This window comes from Pararge aegeria, chromosome 1 (genome assembly GCF_905163445.1).
Source record: "Pararge aegeria chromosome 1, ilParAegt1.1, whole genome shotgun sequence".
Classification (NCBI taxonomy): domain Eukaryota; kingdom Metazoa; phylum Arthropoda; class Insecta; order Lepidoptera; family Nymphalidae; genus Pararge; species Pararge aegeria.
In genome coordinates this window covers 17,904,401-17,931,260 of record NC_053180.1, presented here as the reverse complement: position 1 = coordinate 17,931,260, position 26,860 = coordinate 17,904,401, and the positions used below count along the sequence as shown (strand labels likewise).

Below are 26,860 nucleotides of genomic sequence, written 5' to 3'. Positions count from 1 at the left end.
ATCGACATTTTCCTTCTCCGCTAAATTAACTGATATTTTAACTGTAAAACGCACATCACTCCAAAAAGTTTAATTTATTACTTTAGATATATTGGTTCTTCGTTTATGAGCACTGATGTAGAAATAAACTTTCTTTCAACGCCAAGGAATATGATGGAGAAGCTTCCTGATAAAACTATCAAACAGACATTGTATATTTGATTAAAATGAATACAATAATTATTACTACATATAAGACACATATACTTACTACCCTTCTCGTAGCAACAACCATTTTCTTAATGTGAACTTTATCAGGGTTTAACGCGAAGTAGAAAACAGGAATGCTCGTCGGATTAAAAATAGATTAGACGGTGATTTTTTCTTAGTTATTTATAACCACTTTGAGTTGTCGTAAATTTGTACTGAATTGCATAATTGGTGGTGTAGCCTTTTGTTATCAATCAAAACTATTTTGAACCTTACGCTGTACAGAATAGAGATTTTATTAAGTTTTATCGTTTAAAACATAGAAAACCAAGTATAGCGGGAGGCACTATAATTTAAATTATAGACTGTTTTACATTTAGTTTTAAAGTTTGTAAGATTCACTCGGAGGGCGATGGAGAGAGCTATACTAGGGGTATCATTACGTGATCAAATCATAAATGAGGAGATACGTAGAGGAACCAGAGGCACGAAGTCTTTAAATGTAAACCATCTTTCCATTATTTTTAAATGTAATTTTTTTTAGATAAATCAAAAAAGAAAACAAACATTTTCTTTATGTTAATGGGTTTTTATTATTTTCATAAAAATGACTACTTACCTCTACTGGTGTTTTTTATGTTTAGTTAAGTTTGAGTTTTTTGACTTATTATTTTCATTAAAAGACCAGACAAAAATAGACTGTAGCTTAACAAGTTGAAGGGGAGGAATCGAACGCGTCAGTGCATGTGGACTGAGCATGGAGAGGGTAGACTCTTTACGAGTCTCATCTGATTGAGGCCGCCAACTTAGACCAGCTTGGACCTTGGCAACTGGCTTCCCTCGAACTGGAGGACCCTAAAGGTTGCGAAGCTCAAGCGGCTGTGGGTACAGTTCGCCCAAAAGGTTCTTAGGACGTTCCGTTGGGATACCAAGGTGCCGGGATGGGGATCAGTGGCGTGCATAGAGGCGGGCTTTTTATAGCTCTTACAATGCCTACCCTTAAGTTTTTTATAACTCTTACTGGAGATTTTCCTAATTTTATATCATCTGCACACCCTGTGAATACCCTCTATGCACGCCACTTATGGGGTTCCCAGTAAACGCATCCTTAGCCCCCAACGCCAGAGCCAAGGACCGTGTATTTACTATTTTGGAAGTATGTATCTATAAAAGACCTATGTCCAGCGGTGGACATCAATCGGTTGAAGATGATGATGATAAATTATAATTAAGTACAGAATATAAAAGAAGAAAAGATGATGGGGCTTAGAGGAGTCCATCATCGTCATCATATCAACCCATTACTGGCCCCCTACAGGGCAGGGGTCTCCTCTCACTATGGGAAGGGGTTATGGCCGTAGCCCACCACGCTGGCCCAGTGCGGATTGGTGGACTTCACAACCTTTGAGTTACCATTAATTATAACTATGCAGGTTTCCTCACGATGCAAGCTATTGATATTTAAATTTTTTTTAACGCACATAAATTAGTTATGTAAAAGTCAAAGATGCGTGATGGGCTTCGAACTCGCCCCCCGCTTATGTGAATTGAGTTCCTTTCCTACCCACTGGGCTATCACTGCTTCATAGAGGGGTAATGACGGCATATACTGCTGATGCAGTCTAAGCTGGTAACCCCTATACGGTTTGTCCGCGACATTTTACCGGAAAAGCAAAATCGCTTAATGGCACGCCTCTCACATTATATTATAACCCCACTAGGTCCACCAGGTAACCAGGGCATAAAGCAGGAATATTACACAAACCGGAAAAAACCTCTTCCTATTAGAGTTATATAAAAAAATATTATAGGTAGGCAGTACTTTTTCGCATGTATGAAGTGCATGCCACTGCTGCTAGCCACAGGTTTCTTCTCAGACTTCCATACTTATTTTCGTTTTTTTTTTATAATGTGACCGGAAATAACAACGATAATGCTGTATACACATTTAATTAATTATTGTTACCGTCTCTGTTTTTACTTCCAAGTTGAGCCAGTGTTGTTCTCACCACTCCTTCTCTTCCCGCGGGTTTTTAAGGGAATACAACGAAGAACGGGTAACAGCGTCCTCTGTCCTAGGTACTCCACAAACTATTGTGAACACAAACCCGTCTGCCCAGCCAACAGCGTCAAGTTAAGAGAGACCTTTAATCCAGCAGTGGACTGTTATATATAGCTAGTTGATGGCCTGAAAAACCAACGATAAAAAACATCAAGTTTAACCCTTCCAAAGTAAAAGTGAAAACGAAATTGGACATAAACGGCCTTTCTTTATAATACTGTCGCCCGCCAGATCCCGGTCGACGGTCCGCTGTCGAACCGGAACTCGCACGCACCTGTATCCGGCGTCACTTCCGCCCACGGCGAGCCGGTACGGTGCACAAGCAAATGTATGACAAACTAGCGGACCATGAGCGGATTCGACAAGCAGAGCTTTTGCCACAAGCCTAGCTAGAAAAAAAAAAAACAGAAAACAGCCTTTGAGGACTGCCGATAGAAGTGAAAATTAAATCTTTGTACATATATATACTCCAGTATACATACAGCTCGCACGTCTTACTTTTAATAACTATGTGAGTTTTAAGCAATTGAAATATCACTTGCGTCAACGGTGAAGGGAAACATCGTGAGGAAACCTGCATGCCTCAGAGTTCTCCATAATGTGTGTATTTATTTATTTATTTAAGGGACAATCAACAGGTTACAACAACAACTCTTAAAAACTAAACAAAAAAATGAAAAAACATATACCTACCTAAATGTAATATTGTAGATCCACTTAAAGACTGCCACAACTTGCGAATATAAAATTATACCTATTGTCAGTTAGAAGGCGAAAAAACGATTAAGAGAGACATGAGAGTACTTAGCTGTAAGATCCATCAGGCTGTGACATAAACTTGACGAATCTAGCACCGCGAACAAAAACATACATTTAGAATAAATTAAAAAAACAAATACTGGCATTATATATAAAATAATATTAAAAATGTACTAAAAACTACAGGTAAATTTCGAACTTCTGAGTAACTCCATGCTATAATGATGTTGCCGCTTAAGAGTCTGTAAATTCTAATAAAAAACATACTTACCTAGGTACTTCTCTAAAAGGTTAAAAATATTTGTTTTTAGGCATTTTGTTTTTGCGAACCGTAGGTATTGTAGACGTCTTTTTGTGCAGCTGTGTAAACCAGAACTGATCGATCTACCTATTTTGATTCCGCAAATTTTATCTAATAAATTTTAATTAAATTTAATAATAAATTCTAGACTAAAATAACCAAGAAGGAAATATTGGTAATATAGAGTAGAGAAATATACCACCTAGGGAGGTAGCCACGAGACCGTATCAGTATCAGTAAGTTATTTCAATAAAACCAATAAAATATGCAGTTAAGTAGATTGCATTTATAAAGTACATTAGGTAGAAAACCTTTTTTAGAGTCAATTAAAAATTAAAATCCAGATTTTTTTTTCTATTAATAAAAGATGCACAATGTGATGTCTCTTGACAAATAGTATGAACAATACTAATTTGTTACGCTATTTGATACTAGATGGCGCTTAACAGCAAAGCAATACTTACAAAATAGGTGGCGCTGACATATCGGCCATGAATTGTATAGACTTTTTCTAATTTAACCGTTTTTTTTCGATAGCACTGTTAATAAGACAGTTTTTATAAGAGTGCAGAATAGTAAATTGCCTTATTTTAAGCATTGTGGTTGTTATATTATATTTTGTTTTGTATGTAGAATGCCTTAACCACTGCCACTTTGTTGTTTAAGGTGATTATACCTATTTAATAATCAAATGGCTCCATAGTATAAACAAGCAGTAATTCGACTAGTATGGCTGTGGACTTTCTATCTGTAACCATCCACGTAAATTGAAGTACACAGGCTGTCAGCTGTGAGCTGTCACAGGAGTTATAATATTATTTCTAGGGACTTATTACAAACCAACTTCATACAGTCGGTAGATATTGTAATTAATAAGTTGGGGGATGTAGGTGGAAAGAAACACAATTTTTATATTATATGAAGATATTATATTTTCAAAGAACATGTACCTTATATTTTCAGCGTAGTTTCGGTCAATACAACGTGTGAAACAGCGACCCACGGCTTAATGCCATTATAATAATAATAACAAGTAACTAATATCATTTTAATACCATTATTATTGTGATCATACAATTTGCTACACACTTGATTCAATACAAAAAATGAAGCTGCAACCCTGAGTTGACAATAGATTACATTGAAAAATTCGAACACATTCGAAATTCGAGCTCAACGGAGCGTTGCAGCTTGTCTATGCCCAACCTACCATTAATACAATATACTAAGTTTCAGCGACATGTATCAAGTATAAAAAGCCAGTTTGCCAACTCCATTATTAATTTTAGACTGTTTAGTAGTTTAGTTAAAGTTTCCAGCATATGTTGAAGAATTGACAGCTTAACGGCTAAAAAGGACGATGGCCATTTTGGACCCGAAAACTGATAACCCGCTGTTAATAAAAATCATATCTTTTATAGGTAATATTAAAACATTTCATATTTTTTATAACAGTTCTAAAATAAAATTAGTTATATCTAGTTGATTTTAGATAATATTTTATTTAAAGTGTCACATAGAGATTTGATAATTAAGTTATAGTACGTAAATATTGTGAAAGTGGCCATGGTCCTTGTAATAGTAAAACAGCATAAATTGAGATCTTTCGATGTTATTATTATAATTCGGCTTCAATAAAATCCAATTTATGAAATTGGGAAAGTGGCGTTATTTAAAGCTTTTGCCTAAAACAGCAATAATAAAAATATGATTTAATAACATTTTATTAAGGATTTAATTTGACTAGGCTAAACTTATTATCACAGAATGGACAATACTAACAGTAGTTCAACTTTATAGGATTTTTTTTCAAAGTTGGAGAACTATGCTACAATATTTCGACTGTTGTCAGAAGTGTGTATTCGGCAAACTCGAAGCATTATAAGAAGAGAGGTAAACTTTTCTTTTACTTATTAAAAGAAAAGTTTACCTCTCTTCTTAATAACGGACTAGTCTTTAATCGCCAATTTATTTTTATCTGAATAATAAATGTGACGTTTGCAGTTTTTTTATTCCAAATGTAGACTTCAGTCAGTATATCAATGACTGAAAAGTCAGGCACCATAACTTTGTGACTTTCGTAGAAAATGTAAACACTGTTAGTATTAACTATACCGTGTCATATACTTAGGAGTAAATAATATTCACAAATTGGATTTCGATACGCCGTTCATTGCATCACAAATACGATACAGTTGTAAAGACATATATAAAAGCTCACGATAGATACATATTCGATATAAAATACGGTATTTAGCTGCCGAAACGGAAAGTTGCTTTGGATTCCCGCGAATTCACATAAGCTTCGACACGATCATTCAACGAGAACGGACGTCTATTCAGCTATCAAAATCACATCTCACATATGAACACAAAATCAATTTCCTTATTAATAAGGCAGTGCTTTTGTCGAATTTAAGGCGTTGTTTATATATGATAGCGTCCTAATTTCATAGACATATACAATGTAGGCCGTAAGGGTGAGAGGGATAACAGGTGAAAATTATTTTTCAAAATTAGTATTTTTGACTCTGGACAAGGCCTTGCTCGCATTAACAGACTAACGTAACCAAATTTAGAATTAAATACCTTCCTTGTACGACCGGGATAAACAGCGTTCCTGAAACTACGAAGAGTAATTAAAATAAAATTGACATTTTCATGTGCCATATTTTCATTTGTGTGCACACTTTCAAATTTTATGTGTAATTCGAACCAGAAACTGTCCGTGCAACCGTGGCCTTCGTTTACTAATCAACTTTAAAATTAAGCACTTGAACTTTGGTATACTGCATATCCATAGACTGTGGCGTGTCGTAAAGGCCTTATATACTGCAAGATCTGCCTTAACGACTTTGATAAGTTAAAGAGTGATACTCAGGTCGTGACGACAAATCGTTTTGCATTACACAGTCTACATTCCTGCAATGCAACTTGCCCGCGTCTTTTATTATAAGCTTCCATCCAAAACTCATCCAAAACTCAAAGCTCAAGCCTTAATGCGCCAAATTTCATTTCATTCTATACGTCTATGCTATTTATAAATTAATGATATGCCAACTGTTCGCTTCGGAGGCCTTAATTTGTGCTTGATATGTAAAAGTATTACAAAAAATACGATTAACGTACATACGTTTAATTATTTTGCAGTTCAATATTGTAAACAAAATCGTGTTCCTCTAAACAAACTAGCTAAGCTTTGAAAATTGCTATAACATAAACGTGTAAGGTAATGCAGACCACCGATTTTAGTTAGTCACTGATATAGCAGTTAAAAGGGGCTATTTTTGTAAGCGACGGCGGCGTCGGATTTTGGAAACTTTCGGTTTCCGATTTCCCCTCAGTCGAAGAAAATAGTAGAAGAAGAAGAAGAAGTAGGAGTATCTTAATAGACTGTATTTATGCATTGGTGAGGTGGATGTAAAGAGCTCTTTACGGAATTAACACATTGCAGTGTTTACCTGTCGTGTTCAAAATATCTGCATTTATTCCTCTCTGTAATAAATAAGAACCTACTACCGACGATTCGGTGACTAATAATCGCTACTGATTGCGCCGATTTTTAATACGTGACCGATTTTTTAGGAATCATAATAACTAAAACGTCTTTGTCTCTTCTGTCGGACCGATTTTAGTCGGTCGTCTGCACTAAGTCCTAACTCCTTGGTACGCTATTATATTGAATAATAACTATATATTTAATTAAATAACAATAACTATTTTCATTTGAAAAGGACAATGAGCACAGATTAAATCCAATCACCCAATAAAACAATAACTTAATAATTAATATTAACTATTCTAAACAATACTTAACAAGATTAGGTTTTAATAAATTATAATTAGGAAGCCGTTTATGTTAAAAAAATTCAAGATTTTTTTTTATTAGGATAAAAATAGACACAGAGTGTACATACTTTTTCTAGAAGATTAAATTATTGCTCTATATAGGTATACATTTTTTTTATTATAGTATAACAATAATGGTTATCTATAAATAATAAAATATTTTTAGACTTGGTTCCATATCAATCGAATCTGTGTGTTCTTACGTCGTCTTCGAGACCTTTTATTATTAATAAGAAAAATAAAACTAAATAAAAAAAACCCATTTTTATTTACAGAATAATTAACAAATTGTGAAAACAGAAAATTGTCTTTGGTCATTCGGCGCGGTTTTTGAACGCGAATTGATGTTTCTTGTTGTTTTTTAGTATAACCTCTTTGTTACAGGCAAAGGTGATAAACCATAGAGCCTCGCGTATTGTGAACTAGAGATTAGCAAGCGGGAGTATTTTTTCTTATATTGAATTGGTGATTAAGGCTAGTGATAAGCAATGGTAAGGTAGCGGGTGATGTGAGGTGATGATGAGGCCACAACAAAGTTACGATAAGACTTAGCTTTGTGACGTCACAGAACAGTTGCCGGGATGTCCTCTTCCTGAAAAGCAATTTAGGTACTTGTGAATTTTGGAATTGTACTTATTTATACACATATTATCCTTAAGCTCATGTGTTATAAAGCTGTGGAGTTTGTATGAATGTTTGTAAAACTAACAGTCCGATTTTACAAAAGGTTGCGTTTAATAAACCGTTTATCAAAAGTTTATGTTATAGCATTAGGAACTGTATGACCAATAGTAGCGGAGCAGTAAGCGAATGTGACCGAGAAGAGTCAAAACTGCATTTCCACCCTTTTACACTACAAGTTAGCCTTTGACTGCAATCTCACGTGGTGGTAAGTGATGATGCAGACAAGATGGTAGCGGGCTAACCTGTCAGGGAGTATGGCTGTTACATTTAACCCATACCCCTAACCGGTTTCTACACGAAGTCGTACCGAAACGCTAAATCGCTTAGCGGCATGGCTGGCATCGGTAGGGTGGTAACTAGCCAAGGACGAAGGTCCCACCAGACCAGACCAGACAAAATTTTGAAATAACAAATTCTCAAATTGCCCCTGGCGGGTATCGAACCAAGGAAATCCAACTTAAAATAACAGCGCTCACCGCTGCGCTAGGGAGGTCGTCAAGAAACCCACGCGAATAATATTTCGATTTAAATTATGCGGTTTCTCAAAAATTTTCACGTTTTAAGTACGTACTCCCGGACAAAACTTTTCTCAAATTTTAGAGTATGATTGTCTTCATTCACGTCTTGATATACCTAATACGGGTATGTATGTATGTATGAAGGTAAAATGGGAGTTTCATGATTCCATGAGAAATAACTGCATAATATAAGAGTTTATGCTATTTTTTGTAAGATGTTTTTTTTTAATTATACACGCAATGACATTAATGAGTAGTAATCAACTTAATAGTTTAGTTATAAATGACATGAACAAGTTATAGGAGCCAAATAAGTGATAACTGTTAAGCAATATATGAGTGACGTGATTCCACACTCATTCTCAATAGGTTGTTTACAGTGTACGATACCCAGACAATTACATTTTCGTCGCAGACGGCAACGAGGTGGTCGGCCAGCGTCAGACCAGGTAAAGAACCTTCTTGGTCCTTGTGTTCTGGCTCGCTGGAACCACGTTCAAACTCCACTAATTGTTCATTCTGTAGTTTAAAATCAAATAACATTTTAATATACCTAGATTTAGATAGCTGTAGTTTTATTGGTGACATAATCATCGTTTTTATTTCATAAAATGTATAATTTTTACTTAAATTACCCTGGGCCTCAAACTAGGATACCTAGATAATTATAACACTAACTGCCAAGATACGCCTTGACGGTAGGAGCTCATATTATCTTGTTTGATTTTCGGTATTCACCTTCGCTATCATCCTCTTAGAGGGACTGGTGACGAACGATTATTGTGGTCGAACTAGTGCTTTTATAACAAAGAAGAATGAATTAATTTAAAGACTTACCTCAACCTTAAGTCTATTGAGCATTTCATCCCTTTCACTCTTGAGCGCATCGCAGGTTTTCGTCTCGTACTCATCCAGGACTCCTTTCACTTCCAACTCGGCTATCTTCGAGTCTTTGTCACAAATAGCTCCCTCTAGTAGGTCATGTCTGAAATTTTAATAAAATTGTTCTGTTAGGGGTATGGGGTTAACAGTGCATCAGGTCAGCAGTAATATGTATAAAGGTAATCGGTTTTTACGCGGCGGGACACTTGATTGGTTGACGGCACGGCTTTTGTCGGTACGGGTAACCAGCCAGTATAATTTCCTTAAACCAGATCAGAGAAATTTCAGAAATCATAGATCAATCATAGACTAACAGGACCGCAGTCACCAGCACCAGGAAGATTATTGAAAGAGAGAGAGAGGGACAGAGTATATGTTACGATGAATGTACAAAGAGCAGTAGAAACAATGTCTAGTTTAAGCCGTAAAAAATTAACTATTGTCTGTTGCCCTACTACGAGTATGTCACATCCAACTACGTTATCTTGTAAAAGATGTAGCCGCAGCCAGTATAGACAGTTTTCGGTAGATTTACTTTGATCAGACTGAAATACTCACTGTTATTATCATTTTTAATATTCCCGTGAGAGTGTTTCTAGTCGGTCATAGCCCACTACTTACGAGTATTCATAGATATATATGCATCTTGCGTAGCAAGGGAGAGCATTTTTATTGTTATACTCAATAGATCGACAAAGCTCTAAGGGTAGAGATTTTTATTCTTCATTTCATAGATATTATAAGTTTTTAAAATATACCTCCCACACTGACTTCGAAAAGGCAGGGTTTTGCAAGGACTTCTTACTATCCGGCTTCCATAAAAGTTAATTGCTATTAGTCATAAAACTAAAGTGATCCATTCTTGGGGTTTGGGAAAAACCTCGCTACGTATGTCATAAATGTCGAAACAGCCTAAAGCTCAAACAGAAACAAAGATAACTAGGAAGAACTTTTCGTTAACTTTTCAGCATTTCTGTCCTAAGGTTGTTTTTTCCTATTGTATACATATAGTACTGTATAGTTTCAAAAACTAATAGATTTACTTACACAACATGCGAAAGATGCCGCAATACTACGTTTCTTTTCGCCTGACAAATCTGAAGAGACTCTTCGAGATGCTTCAATCGTTTCAATACTGATGAACAAGTCTTGCAGTTCATTATTGATGCATTCTGCAACGACAGTATGCGTTGCTGCATTTTCTTCATCTGTAAACATAATTTTGGATATAAGAACCAAAAATTCCATTATTTTTCTTAAAATTCAAAAAGGGTCTCTTTAAATTACGTTTTGCATTCTAACTTCCAATTTTTTTTCAATAAAGTACAATTTTTTTAACTTAGATACCTTCTTTATATTTTATCGAGTATTTAAAATTTGTATGAGAACTTAATCGAAATTAGTTTAAACATAAATTACCTTCTGTAATGTGTCAATTCGCTTCTGTTCCTCTTCATAGAAAACCTTTTCTCTTTCTGCTGCTATTAAAAACGACTCTTTAAGAGCTTCTTCTAATTCCAATATTCTTTTACCATTGTACACTGGAGTTATAACCCCAGGGTTTTTGTTTAAGACTTGCTCTAATTCATTTATCCTCTCGTCTTTACTCCTGACTACGGTTAATAGCTGTTCGAACTCTGCTATATTGTTATTCTCTCTCAAGGCGTCTTCTAAAATTGATATACACCTTTGCTGTTCTATAATTTTAGCATTTTTTACTTCAATCTCTTTTGTAAGGTTCGCTACTTTCCTTGTTAATTTATAAACATTTGACTGTATGTTATTATCTTTTTGTATATTGATCAGGTCGTTATAGCTCTTGCTAAATCTGCATTGGTCAAGCCTATCCACTACCTTACCACTCTTTTGTAATTCGAAAAAGCTTTTACTTTTCTTTATGCTGTTAAGCTCTCGGCTGTCTGATATTTTCAGGATTTCAGATAGTATAAGCGAAGACTCATTAAGTTCTATTTCTAAATCTATAATTTTCATTCTACTCTCTTCCAATTTAGTTTTGAGTCTGTCCCTTTCTTTCAGTGTGTTTGTAAGGTCGCTTATAGCCGCTATCTCTGTTTGTCTCGCTTGCGTTAGCTCCTACACGGCAAGGGGTAAAAGTTGAAATGAAAAATGAAAAATAAATAATAAAAAAGAACTTTTTAATAAGTAACAAAACTTTCAACAATATAAACTCAAAAATAACTCGAGAAAGGCCAACATAGATTTCCTTTTATTCATAGTCAATTGATATTTCGCATAACAAGAATGAAAGCTGGTTAACATCGACTAGTGGTCAACTTACGGTTCTACCTAGATACATGAATACTTAACAGTTTTACAATATTGTTTTTATCAATACTTAAAAAATAATTCCCGCTGAACACGATTATTTAAACTTTTAAACATCACTTAAAAATTATCGCTAAACTAATTTTTACCTTAGTTGTGTGCTGGTTACAATGAACTGAAGTTTAAAAACCTGTATTTATTCGTGGTTTTTCTCGGATTATATCAACAAGAGATGATACTTGATACTTTATTATTATCTGAACACTTCATTATAATATTCAATACAAATTTCAATAACATTACTTAATACGATTTGCAATTGTAAAGCTTATGTGATATAAGTTCTTTAACAAAAAGACGTGGAGTCTGGAGAAGTCGCTCACGGAATTGTTAGTACTCGCGACGGTTAAAGAAAAAACGTTAACGAAAAGAGAAAATAAATAAATGACAGTCTTGGTGAGAAGAACTAACTTAGAAAAAGCTTTTGAGGAAGCCAGCGGGCCCGGCCTGTAATGCAGCATGGAAAAATCATTAGTAGAGTTAATACTTGATGTAGTTCACGATCAAAAAGCTATTGAGAAAAAGTATTTGTTTAGTAGGGTTAATTAAGCATATATTATTATCACAGTTTTAAAATAATTTTCATTTATTTGATTGACTAGAAATATTACCTCTTCTCTTTGTGCTTGTGCTTGTTGCTGACTTTTCAGTTTGGCTTGGAGGTTCCGTATAGACCTGAAATAGTATTTTATTAAATTTGTTGTGAATCAATAAAACATCAGTATCGTCAATAGATAACTGGCCCACTGAAAAATACGAGTCTCCTCTCAGAATGATAAGGTTTAGGCCGTAGTGTATCGTGGTACCTCTTTTATCTAATTTTACTGTTTTTGAAGTGCCTGATAGTTCTGAATGTTGACATTCTTATAATATGACGGACGTATAGATCAACGAAGAATAGAATCGTCGTCGTTAGTAATGTACCGTTCTCCTGTATGAACACTTAGCCATAGCGTTCGCTACGAACCCTGGTTTTTTACTTATCGACTTATATACTTTAGAGGTCTTAATTCTGCATTTTATAGATTAAGTAAAATCAGAAATTATGTAATAAATAAATAAAATAAATAAATATACTACGACGATACACACATCGCCATCTAGCCCCAAAGTAAGCGTAGCTTGTGTTATGGGTACTGAGACAGCTGATGAATATTTTTTTATGAATATAATACACATAAATACTTATAATATACAGATAAACACCCAGACACTGAAAAACATTCATGTTCATCACACAAACACTCTCCAGTTGTGGGAATCGAACCCACGGCCTTGGACTCAGAAAGCAGGGTCGCTGCCCACTGCGCCACTCGGCCGTCAATAATAATTAGGTGAAACATTTTATCACTTACTGTTGCAAATCCATGATTTGTTTCTCTTTTTGCGCCTGTTCCTCCTGTGACATTTGCACAAGTTGCAACAGTCTCTCGGTCTCTGCTGCTAACCGCTTGGACTCCTCCTCACTCGTTTTCAGCTGCTGCTTCAACTGATCAGCCTCCTTCTGCGTGTCTCCGAGCTTGCGGTTCAGATCCGTAACCGCCGCTGCACTGCCGCCAGCCTTTATATGCGTTTATAGTGTTTTAGAATGATTTTTGTATAAATTTTTTAATAATTATTTTAAATATTATTATTGGCCTGATAGCTTAAAACAAAACTTATTGTTTTTGTCCTTAGATCAGTTAAGAACTTCATGTAAAGACAAGTTAGTTCTATTAAGGAATAAAGATTCTCCAACTGATTTTATTTGAATATTGTAAAGTTTTTAATAAGTTACCTTCCTCAAAGATGCTTCCATTTGGTCCATTTGCTCTTTTCGTTTCTTTAACTGTCGGTCTAACTCCATTAGCGATTTCTCCTTTTCCTCCACGTCTTTACGCTTATTTTCAACCATTCTTCTATTCTCATCAAATTGTTTTCTCGCGTCTTCCAACTTCTTATATTCTTCTTGTAGTTGTTTTCTAGCTTGAGCGGTATCTTCCCCAGCTTTGGCGCTCTGGCTGCCAGCTTGTTGGAGTTTCTTGTTCGCTTCTCTGAGATCGAGCTGTTATCAAAAAAATGATGTCAAATATAAGAAATAATATTATATCCTGATCTTTTAATGCATAGATGATGCAGTATTATTTCAAATAGCAGCATCAACAAATAAGCTTTGATTTGCAAAGATAATCTTAGTATTAAACAGTTCGTAAGCCCAATATTACAAAAGCGAAAGTTTTTACAGTACAATTTGGCAAAGTATAAACGGAGCAGCATATTCAATGACAAAAAATAAGTTTTTGAAGATCTTTAATAAATATGTTGCAGTACAAAGTCGAATAGCGGATACGGCTGAAAGAGATAAGAAAATATAACAACGATTTAATTAGTTAAAGCTTTATGCGTTTTCTGCACCGAACATTTTACACAACAACACTGAGAGGGTTTTATTGGACGAGTGCGCGTGTGATTTCAAATGTCTGGTGCACGACGAATATATGATATTGTACATTCTCATGAAACTGACGTCCAAATACGTTGCGATGATGAAACTAATAAAATAAATACGAATAATTATAATGAGGGGTTGGAGGATGCCCTGCGGGCCGTGGGAGGCATGCTACTATACAACAGTTATGTACATAACAACCGGCAATGATGATTCCAAACAAAAACTAAACGTATGAACATCGAAATCATAACATCTACTTCATAACACCGGTGCAATGATTTAAGCAGACAACGCACGCGACTTGGTGACGATTCAATCGAGTTTTTAAACATCGCAAGACAGCTTGCACTAAAGTAGAATAGCATTAAGTAAATAATTTAAGAGTTTCGGATACAAACTCGATTCAACCACGCATTGCCGTCCCGACAACCGCTCGAGCTCGGGCGATCCTCCAACTGACCTGGCTCTTCTCCAATTCCTGAACGAGCATCTCGAGCTGCGACTGGCAACGCTCCCTTTCCACAGCAAGCGACCGCGCCTCCGCTTGCGCCGCTTCAAGCTGCTTTTGAACCTCGCGCACGTCGGATGGTCCGCGCGCTTGAAGCTGCTGCAATTGCTGTTGTTGCGCCTGGAATTGTTTTTCTAAATATTGTAAACGCTGCTGGCATTCTGATAACGCTTTCTCCGCTGCAATTGCTTTTGTCTTTTCTGATTCGACTGCCATTTTCCATTTTTCAATTTCTCCAGCCTTCTGAGCATCTTTCTCGGCTTTTTCTGCTCTTTGCCTAAGGGCTTCTTTCTCTTTATTAACAGATTGCATATGTTGTTGGAGTTTGGCAATTTCCTTATCTCGACTCTCGATAACCGATTTAGCACCGCGTTCCGAATCCTGAGCTATCTTTCTTTGTTCTTCCTTCAATCTACGTACTTCTTCACGTTGCTTCTGAAGTTCGGTCTCTGATGAATTCAATTCTCTCTGGAAGTTAACTAGCATATCTTGTGACTTTTCCAATTGTGCTACCAATTGATCACGTTCTATTGTCAACTGCTTTGTATCTGCCTCAAGTTTAACTATCTGCTTTTCTATAGCATCTGCTTGGTTATCTCTTTGTTCTAGTATAGATGCCATCTTTTCTCGATCTCGGACCGATTGAGCTAATTCTTGTTGCAACTTGACTAATGTTTCCTGCGTTCTATGGTCCAGAGTGCGCTGTTGCTGTTCCACGTTACGCCTCATGTTCTGTATTTCAGCTCTTAAAGCGTCACGTTCTTGTTCAATTTGACGCATTTCAAGAATCGTACGTTCTAACCTTTCATGCATTCTTCCCAATTCGTTGGTCATTCTATCGTACTCTACTCGCGTAGTCTCATTTGTTTCCTGATATTTAGCAAGGTGCATTTGCGACTTTTCAAGTTCCTTTGCCAAACGACCAGCTTCCATTTCAGTCGCATCCCTAGCTTGAATTGCTTTTTCCAATTTGTCACGGAGACGTTCAATTTCGAGTCTGTCTTCTGTCCTTGCTTTGTCACCAGCAACAGCTTGTAATTTCATCCTTTCGATCTGTTGTAATTCACCCTTAAGCCTTTCATTATCTTTATCTAACTGTTCTGAACGCAATTTAAGTTTTTCACACCGATCCCTAAACTTTTCGCATTCAATATGAGCTCTTTCAAGATCTGTCCGTTGCTTCTCCATTGCTGCACTAAGTTTGGTAACCTCAGTCTTAGAAAGTTCCAATTGTATATTAAGTTCATGGAATTTAGTTTCAGCTTGTTCCTTTTCACTTTGAAGACGTTGGATTTCAGCCTGCGATACCTCGTAGCGCTCACGATGTTTATCTAGCTCTCCCTGTAGTCGATTTATTTCGGTACTCCATTTATCCTGTTCGAATTGGTATTTACCTCGGAGGCCTTCGACGCGTTCAATCTCCGAGCGTAGACGGGTTACTTCCTCCTCGGCCTTCCGCGCTCGCTCCAGCTCTAGAGTTGTCTTCTCTAGCCGTGTGCGCAGTCGTTCCACCTCCAACTTTGTTCGTTCATGTTCTTCTTTTGTATCATGGTACTTTCCATAACGTGATGCATATCGTTCTGCTTCCTCCCTTGCTCCACTGGCGTCTGCTTTTACTTTATCTAACTCTGCTTGGACTCTTCTTAGTTCGGCAGATACTTTATCATGCTTATCATACATTTTCTCGAGTTCTACTTGTACCCTAGCCATTTCCTCCTGCGTTTTTTCATTCGATGCTTGTGCTTTACCACATTGCGTCATTGCACGATCATATTCAAATTGCTGGCGTTCATTATCAGCAATCAACTTTTCTTTTTCAGCTTGCAATCTTCGCAATTCTATTTGACCCTTTTCATAACGTTCTCGAACCATTTCGATATCTACACATAATCTATCCATGTCCTCTTTAGCCTTTTCTTCTTGTTCTTTAGTTCTGCCTAGTTGTAAAGATGCCCTATCATACATTTCCTGTAACCTAGCATGTTCGTCTTGTAGCTTCCTCTGATCCTCTCTAGATTTCGTTGCCAAATGAACATTTTTCTCCGATTCCAACTCAAGGCGGTCTTTATCAGCTTCAAGTATATCTATCTTGTTTTGCAAACGGTAGATTTCATTTTGTGACCTGCAAGAGAACAAACCCAATATCAAAATAAATTGTTTTCAAAATATTATCTACCAACTACTACGGACATCGCCACCAACACAAGACAACATATAAAAAATGTACCTATCATACTTTTCAAGCATTTTTTCGTATTCTTTGTGCGCGGTCTCTTTTTCTTCAATAGTCTTTTGTGTTGAGTAAAGAGCTTTATCGAGCTTCTCTTTCAATATCTCCAACTCTGTAAGGGCATCGTCTCTCTCCATCTGAAATAAACAGAATTACAAGTTTCGGGAAAAAATGTACGATTCGTTTTAAAAACCTTAGAGCACTACGTGGTACTGCGTATACTATTATGTCCACGTAGTTGCTTGGTAGAGTTTCCTGTTAGCATTACATTTAAATTGCCAACGGCAATGCAACGGTATTTGAGCTTATTGCCGTAAATATTTAGAATTCAATTTTATTTTCCTTTCTTCTGGGTTTATACAGGTCAGCAAAGGTGATGTGTATATATAATCTACACCAAACATATCTCCGGTTATGTACCTAAGTCCTACGCACGCTTCGCTCCGGCATCCTCAGGAGATGTTGACTTTACAATGAGCAACTTAACAATTGCTCATTGTAAAGTCAATATTAGACGTTAACCCAAAATATACTCTGCCTTCTGAATACAAAAAAGATCTACCGTCAGTTTCTGGTGTTGTTGGTGCGCTTTCTCCCATCTCTCTCTAAGCACGTCGAGTTCGGTTGCTGCGCTGTCTCTGTCTCTCGCAGCCCTGTTAGCTGCCGCAGCCGCAGCTTCGGCGCGCTCGCGACAACTAGCAGCCTCCGCTAGTGCTGTGTCTCGCTCTTTCTGGACACGGGCGACGAGTGCCTGAGACGGAAAGATAATATTTTGAGGATACTTTCGTTCTCCACGTGAATTAAAGTTCTGTATTTGTACTATGGTCTGGAGTGAGGTTGGAAACTCCAACTCAGGCCATAAAGTAATGCTGCATTTGAAATCGGATCCCCGAAGGTAACCACCACGGTTCGGACTAAACCCCAGTCCAAAAGCCCACTCAAGTCCTAAATGTAGACACGAGCTGAGGTCCGAACCCTCTTAGGAGGCACCCTCGAGCTGACATTCCCCCTTCTCCCTAATGTCATATATATTATTTACTGTTATTTTTTTGCGTACTGAAACTTTCAGAGGGAAAAGGGAAATATAGAGGACACAGACTAAAACATTTATTCCTAGATATAATCTACTTACGACGATGAGATGGTACGAAAATTGAATACGCAAGAATATTTCGTACTCTTGACCTGGACCTATATCAATCGAGGAACAAATAGAGTTTTAGTGGGTGCAAGCCCCACTTAACTACTCCGTAAACTTACTACCCCCAACAGAGTGGAAACTATCACCATTACCGGCCAACTAAAGGGCACGGGTCTGTTCTGAGAATCAGAAAAGCTTAAGCCGAAATCAAGTGATATTAGTAAGAGTTAAAGCAAGTGATATTTTATTGCGCCAATAAAACGGCAGGGCAATGCCAGTTTGATTACCTAAGATACTATGTATTTCAATTATAATGCCAACTTCTAGAATGATTTCTGTAATTTCATGTAAATATACTACTCAAGCGATTTCATTTGAATAAACTGCTTCACCCTAAGTTGGATTTTTCGCAATTTTTTCCATTGGTAAGACTATACTTACCTACGTTTCTTATTTCTTAACCCTTTACGCTAAAGTCACCGCTCTTTTGTACCAAACATCACATTATTATACTAGTAAGCTATCCAAGGATGCAAGGAAGGAGGGTATGCCAGGAACTCGTCCAGCAACATGCCGCCGGTGTCTATCAATTTGAGGCGTAGGTGTTAGCCCTCATGTTCCTGTAATGACTCCGGCAACTACGCCCTTCTGACCGGAACAGAGCATTGCAAAAATGCTGCTTAGCGGCAGAAATAAACATGGTGGTAGTACCGGACGAGCTCTTTCACAAAATCTCTACTATTACTAGAGTACACTGCGCCTAGGAGGTCGACAAATATAACTAGAACTATAAAAAATGTAGTTATATGATTTTATCTAGGGTTTACGGCACAAAGTTCACCGTACTTTAGTTTCAGCGGAAATACGATCGAAGGCTTGTCGTGAAAGGCCGATAAATCAAACCTTATCGCGGCTTTGGAATCTACGCTTACTGCTTGCGATACGAATGTCGTACGATAACTTTAATATTTGGGGAAACTACAGAAAATATTTCATATTACATCCTCTGTTCAAAATTTTAACATTCTATTTTTTCTAGGCGACTCTATCCTATTTTTGATTAGGCTAAAAGAACTAAATCTACCTATGTTGATTGCTGATGTTCACGGCTGAGAAAATTATGTTATTCTTTTTATTCCACTACAAGTTAGCCCTTGACTGCTGAGATAAGATGGGGGCTAACCTGTTAGAGAGTTTGGTAGTCACACCCATAATCGGTTTCTACGCGACATCGCACCGAAAACTCTTAATCGCTCAGTGGTAACTAGCCACGGCCAAAGCCTCCCACCAGACCAGAACAGAAAATATTCAGAAAATATAAAATCCCTAATTGCCCCAGCGGGGATTCGAACCCGGGACCTCCCATTTAAATTTATAGTGCTCACCGTTGCGTGAAAGTTCTCGACCATATTTCTAACTAAAAGGTTTTAACCCTTTGCATTTGCACCAAAAAAATTACTAAGTTACTTTGTTAAAACACACTTATAGCATAATTATGAATGAATGATTGAACCACATAAACAATTTAACAAAAAGTATACAATTTGGCGGCCTTATCGCTACATAGCGATCTCTTCCAGGCAACCAAAGGTGTTAAACACAGCTCAAGAAGAGAGGTAGGTGGTGCATATATTATTTATGTAATATCATGCTAATAACCTTCCCAAGCGATTTTATTTCACTAAATTTCTTTTAACTATGTAGGATTTTCAACATCTTTATAATACCAACCATACCATAGCGTAGGTACCTGAGATTGTTTTATCTTTACTAGGTTGGTTATTTATATACTTACGGATTGATCAAAACTGAACCTACAGATTGGTCCCTCCGTAGTGGATAAAAAGCCTCGAGTACACCAAAGCCGGAAGATGGGAACTCCCGAGACGTAATCAATATTGGTTTTAGTTCCAATAAAGTGTGAGGAGATATTATGACACTCGTTTGACTGCTTAAACATCGATTTGCAGGGTAGAGTGCTTTAACCCGAAATAACTGTAGTTATAACAAAAATACGTAATCTGGATTTTTAGTGATTACTAAAACTGCTTTATACTTAGAACTAATAAATCTTTATAACAGCCTGCACTAGACGTACGAGTAATTAGGTATATATGGACAATGTTTCCTAAATAATTTAGGCTACACGCTCCAAAGATTTAATTAAATGAAATGCCATTAGATCTGATTATTAATAAGTACAGTAAAAAGTAGCGGGGAAGATATATAATATAACAAAGAAAAACAAGTAAGTACGTAAATAAAAATTAACAAACACGATTGGCAAAACTGTGAATTTTAACATTTGAAAATGGCGCCATGTTGTTTTTTTGCTTTCATAAAATTTACAGCCAGATTCACTCGTGATAATGGAATTGTAAGGATACCTTTATTCATCCAAATCTTTTACAGGCTTTACAAGTTATGGCGGAATAAAGAAGTTCATATACATACTTACATACATATATGAATAGTATATAGTTGTAAGCTTATAGAAAAGTCCTATTATAGTATGTATAAAGGACTACGTAATCGATAAAACAGCTTGGGTGTAAACTATTGCTCTAACCAGGTTGCTCTTATAATAATTTAAAATGACATTGGGAGATGGTGATAACAAAAAAAAACACCCGGCTAAGTTTGTTGTGGGCTTCTTCTTAGACCAGGACGCGTTTGGAACCCTCGTAGCTTTAGTTTTAAGTTTACGAATGTGGTTATCGCCATCATCTCACTACCGTGTAATTCTTATGTACGCATCAAAAGTGCCACCTATGGGGCCTACTTGAATAAAGCTATTTTTGACTTTGACTTTGACTTTGTATCCGAAAACGCCTGAAAAAAAAGGCGACGACAACCAGCCCCTTTTGCTGACCAGTCACAGTTCGCACTCAGTACTAGAAGACTTAGATAGCGGAAATAATGTGTGAAAAATACTGATTTTCTTAAGCACGATAAAACTGTTCCTTATTTCTTTGGAACTGAATAAAAGGCACGGAGAAAGTTTATTTATTGCATTCCAGTAATAATGTAGAACTGTATAATGAGAGTACAGTGCACATTTGGTTTTCCTCTCGCCTCTTCCGACCAAAACCCAGCTACAGTTGGTTGGGTACAAAAGCGTGCAAATATATTAGAATCGCTCTATCGAGGTAACATCATTAAAGTAATGATGGTATGCATGGAGGCGCATCGATGTGTACTGAGATGTATTGGCGTGTATCGAGACGCATTTTCATACTCGTACATTAAAGTGCTACCACAGACATCGAGGTAGGTTTAGTCCAATATAGATAGTCAACGCAGTCATGCTTTAAGTAATCAGAGTAATCTATCTATCTATATATATAAAAGAGAAAGTGTGTGGGTATGTTCCGTACAGGCTCCGAAACGGCTGGACCGATTTCAATGAAACTTTTAGGAGTCTCCGGATTGACCTGGCGAGTAATCCTGTAAAGTTTGGTGACGATCGGAGCACTCCTATTTTTGAACTGTCAAACTGTCAAATACAGCTTTTATTTACTATGATGATATTCTATTGTTGGGTGTACATGGGTGTAGATCGCTCGAGAAGAGAATGAATACGGAGAGAAAGATAAATGATTTAATATATTTTAAATAATAATTATTAAAAAAAGATATTTAATATATTATTATGAGACTTAAATTAAAAATTTAATTATGTAAGTTTATTGTTTAAATAAAATAAAGCAAAATCTAGCCCGGCGAAGCGGCCTGGGTAGGCTAGTAATCTATATTTACCGTGCTATAAGTCTTTATAATGCAGCCGCTGAAAGAATTTATTACTGACATCTGTCGGTTGGTCATATAATTCCAATTAACAAAAAGTATTTTTTTTTCTCGTTTACGTAAAACTATCTGTGAGCGGAGGTTTGTGTCGGTCTCCACATTACCTAGCTATATGGCGGGAAATACTTCTATATTGAGGTATCGAAGTTTTCACATAGGTATAAGGACAATATATACAGCTTCGTTTTCTTTATGTTTTCATTATGTTTTTTGACCCTAACAACGTTGCTAAGTAATAAATCTATAGACTACCCATAGATTGGTTATTGAAAATGGACGTTAGTGTTCGATGCGACGTCGCGTAGAAACAGATTAGGGGTATTACTACCATACTCCCTAACGGGTTAGCTCGCTGGCATATTAGACTGCATCATCATAAAATTACAAATATACAAAGCATTGGGTAAATGCATTATTTTATACGGACTTTTAAAACATAGGTCGAACAAATTGAAAAAATACAACTAAGAATACTAAAACAGATTCTACCTAGATTTTAAATTTTTGTATAACATTAGAGGATTGTGCAATGTCCATACAAACTCAATGGAGTTTCAGGACATCAAGTCACCTATGATATCTACTTATGATTGTAAGAAAATAAATATCACTTACCACCAGGTGAGATTGCAGTAGTATAATAAGCTGTAAACTCCTATATAAACTACTATTAACGACTAAAAACTTTCATTCTGGTGTTCTAAAAATACTTTCTAAATTTAAATGAACCTAACTTAGCAAAATAAGGTCAACAATCAGTCTCACGCATGCAAATTTCCCTCCGGTGTTTTTTCCACCGTTATACCCGTAGCACAGTATCTTTAACTTATATATTTTATGTGGTTATAGCAACTGTTATTAATTCATTGCTTGCAACTAGGTCTTCCCGAAAGTCCGCGAGGTCGGTAGCATTGCTTTTTGACACCACTTCCTAACACAAAATATGAGCTACCTACAGTATTAAAACCTTAAGACTTTCTGTGCCAGTAAAATGAAACCTAGCGAACTTGGTTGCAAAATAAATTGCCGATAACCACGGAAAGCTTCGTGCGAATGTTCATATTTCATGAAATATTGACTGGCTCTTGTTTCACATTGTTTATTTATGGATTACGTATGACCTAGGCTTTATATATGCGTTACACACGATATGCATGTAATGCAAAACGTTTCGACTATTCAGTGTTGATTTTTTAATTTATAACTTAACTCGCTTGAAATATAACTCTGCTAGTTTTTTTTTTAACCACGTACGGAACGATAGAGTTTAAAATTATAATTATATTATATTATGTGCTTTTTACAAGCGGCGTGCTGGATAATTACCCAGAAACCATTCGTAAGTTCTAGTAATCATATTATGTTAAAAAAGTACGTATTTAAAAAGACGTCAGTACCGACCTCTGCACGAATGTGGCGTCATAAAGCCGCCATATTGCTTTTTTTGCTAAATGTTTTTCACTAGGGATTACGTTGGGATTCTAACGAAAATAACTTTTGCAATTTTTATTTATTTCGCGTTGATTGATTTTGAACGAAAACGTGTACGATCGTTAATACAGCAATTTGAAAAATACTTCATCGGTCAAGAGTGAAGTCAATAATTGTTTCATGTAATACATTTATAAGTATTCACCGAAACCAGATATATAATTGTATTTTTTATTTATTTATTTTCCTGGTCGGTAACAAAATTAGCCCAGAAAACGACTTTCGTTTCGTAACAGTTGACTCTTCATTATCGACCGATTACCGGCCCACTATAGTCTCCTCTCAGATTGAGAATTTAGACTCTAGTCCACAATGCCGCTGGTCAAATGCGGATTGTTTAACTTAACACGACCTTAAGAATATTACGGAGAACTCTCAAGGAATGCAGTTTTCCTCACGACGTTATGTAGCCACACCACGCCTTTTGTATTATGATATGACCGGATCTTAATCGCATGATATGACCGGATTCGATTTCAGAACGCTACACACCAAAACGCTCCGTGCACATTTTCAGCTATTTTCTGCAATTTCCAGTTGCCTTAATACAATTAAACCTACCAAAATATTGGGAATGTGATTCTTATTTTATCCCCAAAAAGTAAATAAATAGCTAAGAACTTTAGTCGCTTTGCAAATTTGCGTCCTTTGTTATTTTTTTCTGCCGAAAACCATTTAGTCAGAAAATTGGTTAAGTAAAACATACCTAATCTGTTTTTCGCTGTAAAGATGGATTAAAAAAAAAAGTCTATGTTGTCAAAACATCATTATGGTATACTAAACATCTTAAGGCCTTTATCTATCCAATAATCTAGTTCAAAGTTCATTACCAGCTTATACTAAGTTACATTGACATTTTTCTGCCAACATTTTTTAATGTGGTTAGTTGTTTTATTACTCTATAATTAGGTAGATTTAATGGCCGCCCATTATAAATCACAACTATTAAAGTCCAGCTATTTTAATAGGCCTTCAACGGGCGGTCCCATAATTTAGAAAAGTTAACAGAATAAAATAATGAACACCATAAAGTGTTTCGAACAACATGCCGACTCTACGGTCAATACCAACTCGGCTGAAATAAATATTATAAAGTTCTCGTTCACGATTAATATCTAAGCAACATAACAATTATTCATTGTAAAGTCAACATCTTCCGAGCTCCATCAACCGATGTTCTGGTTTCGGAGCGAAACGTGCGTAGAGGGTACATTAGGTAAATGTATGGTAAAAAAGCTTGGGTGTGAATTGCTCTAACATCATAGCTCAACATAAGCTCGACTGTGAGATGGTGATAACAAAAAAATAATCTGGATAAGTTTGTTATGGGCTCTTCTTAGACCAGGGCGCGTTTAAACCCTCCTAGCTTTAGTTTTAAGTTAACGAATGCAGTTATCACCATCACTATGATTAGTGTAACATGATAAATGTGTGTACGCTTCATAAGTACGCTTCGTAAATTGTTGATATTGGAAAAGAGCAACTGCTAAGTTTATTACCGGCTTCTTCTCGGTAGAATCTGCCTTCCGAACCTGTGGTAGAGTAACATGTTAAATGTGTGTACGCTTCATACAGGCTGTGATAAGGTCTACATGAATAAAACATTTTCGAATTTGAATTTGAATTTGAATTGCCGAAGACCTGTTTGGTGTGGAGTATCAGAATTGAAGAAATTATAATTTACACCATACAGATTCTCCTGCTTTTTGCGGAGTATAGCAAATTAAGTTAAATTTTCATAATATATCATGGATTTCCGCAAAGTAACGCCCACTTCTATTGATCAAAAACCACAACACTTTAGCAGTGTTTCTCGAACATGAGGTTAGTCACTTCATTGCACATTGAATTGACAGTAATTATTGTACCTCTTATGTTCTAAGCGGTGATACCTCAGTGGTAAGGACTTCGGTTTCATTTTCGGTGGGCCGTATTCGAATCCCAGCACGTACTTCTTACTTTGCTAAGTTATGGTAACGGTGAGGGAAACATTGTGAGAAACAAGGCGTGTGGAATCCACCAATCCGCATTGAGCTAGCGTGGTGGACTACGGTCAGATGTTGACTATTACTATAATTATATTATAATAATTGTTAAGTCTTAACAACCACGCTGGCTCAATGCGGATTGGTGGATTCCACACGCCTTTGAGAACATGCAACTCTTAGGCATGCATGTGTTGAAAATGTTGACTGTTGTTAGTACTTAACAGTTATTATATAATTATAAAAATTGTTAAATATTACCTACAGTCAACCTCTAAACCATCGTTATAATTCTCCTGCTTCTTGCGGAAAATAGCAAATTAAGCTAAATTTATCATTGAGTTCCGCAAAGTAACTACTGCATCTATCAAATAAGCTGACTCTTTTCAACTGCTAGCAAAGTTCACTACCTTTTTACGTTGCCATGTAATTTTAATATTATAAGATAGTTTGTGTAATGGATTCCCAATGTATATAATACGTACTTCAAGGAAAACCGCTTAAGTGAGATGATTTTAAGTACTTATTTTAATTTTGTTTTCAGACCGAAAGGGTGCAAAAAAAGGCTTATCAAAAATATCGCTAATTTATATATTTACATAACTTGTAAGAACGTTTAGTTGTTAGAAAAGAAATTAGTGCAGGATCGTGTTCATAAAACCTACACAGATAATAAATGAGCTGTCAATGCGGCATTCAAAGATGGCGACGTTGCGTCTAGACGGACGACCTCGGCTAAGATAGTTGGCACAGTGACGTAATTTTTACACATTGTAATTTATGCTTTCCCATGCCAAGTTTAGAGATCTTTATCGTCCTTGGAAATAAATAACACAGAGTTACAGTTTTATGAGGTTTGTTCCGGGACACTGAATCGATTACACTGTTAGGGACTATCGTCAGCAATAAGTTAATTTAGTTTTAAGACCATCGACATCTGCTGCTATAATAGCCTAGCTATAGTCGTAAAAATGTAATAGGCCCGTTTTGACATTTGTCATCGCGACGTAACTAGTTATGTAACCATGAGACTCTGTACTCGATACTCACGATAAATCAATTCAAGTTTGTATCAGTACTCGATTGATATTATTATGTATTGTAAAGTGTTCGTTCGTTCAAAGTATTCCTTTAACTTCACAACCAATACGCGTGACTGGCTGTTGATTATACGTCCACTTTTCAACATGTTGAAACAGAGTTAGTACTATATAACAACAAACACAAAACTCGAGTCAAATCACTATGTTTAAATTAATGTCCAAAATAGAAGAGCCATAGTTAACGTAATAGTAAACAATATATATCAAACTTAAACGAGCGCACAGTCAACTTTACAAGATGAGGAACGAAAAACTGCGCAGTGCGCGCGGGGACGCTTCAGTCATGTGCCGCTTGGTCAGATACATCATCTCAGACTCATTATTTAGAACCCATTTTAAGAACCAAGCACATTCTTTGCAGTAAAGATAACTACACAATATTTAATTTCGATATTCAGTAAAAAAATGGTTACAGCTCTAGTATAAAAAAAAAAAAGACTGAGAACGTAACTGTTTTCGGAACGTTTCGCAACAATTATAAATTGCATGCTACTATGAAGTAAGCGCAAAAAGAATACTCGCGATATATTCTTTCATATTATTTAACGTCCCAAAAAAATTTACGTATTTTTTA

At 36.3% G+C, this 26,860-nt stretch overlaps 1 protein-coding gene across 5 annotated transcripts in view; it reads right to left on the bottom strand.

Annotated features, from left to right (window-relative positions):
* Positions 1 to 7,310: 7,310 nt before the first annotated feature.
* LOC120623214 (plectin) overlaps positions 7,311 to 26,860 on the bottom strand; it is a 65,209-nt gene continuing 45,659 nt past the window's right edge. For 2 of the 5 annotated variants that reach the window (XM_039889113.1, XM_039889122.1), the window contains 11 exons: positions 17,322 to 17,510; positions 16,757 to 16,896; positions 14,482 to 16,651; positions 13,368 to 13,634; positions 12,946 to 13,151; positions 12,202 to 12,265; positions 10,664 to 11,338; positions 10,292 to 10,452; positions 9,200 to 9,347; positions 8,753 to 8,881; positions 7,311 to 7,752 (listed from right to left, as the gene is read on the bottom strand). In XM_039889113.1, coding sequence (XP_039745047.1) covers positions 7,723 to 7,752; positions 8,753 to 8,881; positions 9,200 to 9,347; positions 10,292 to 10,452; positions 10,664 to 11,338; positions 12,202 to 12,265; positions 12,946 to 13,151; positions 13,368 to 13,634; positions 14,482 to 16,651; positions 16,757 to 16,896; positions 17,322 to 17,510 — 4,179 coding nt within the window. In that variant the 3' untranslated portion in view covers positions 7,311 to 7,722. Of the gene's footprint in view, positions 7,753 to 8,752; positions 8,882 to 9,199; positions 9,348 to 10,291; positions 10,453 to 10,663; positions 12,038 to 12,201; positions 12,266 to 12,945; positions 13,152 to 13,367; positions 13,635 to 14,481; positions 16,652 to 16,756; positions 16,897 to 17,321; positions 17,511 to 26,860 lie in introns of those variants that run through there. The other 3 variants (XM_039889133.1, XM_039889143.1, XM_039889104.1) reach the window with 2 other exon arrangements.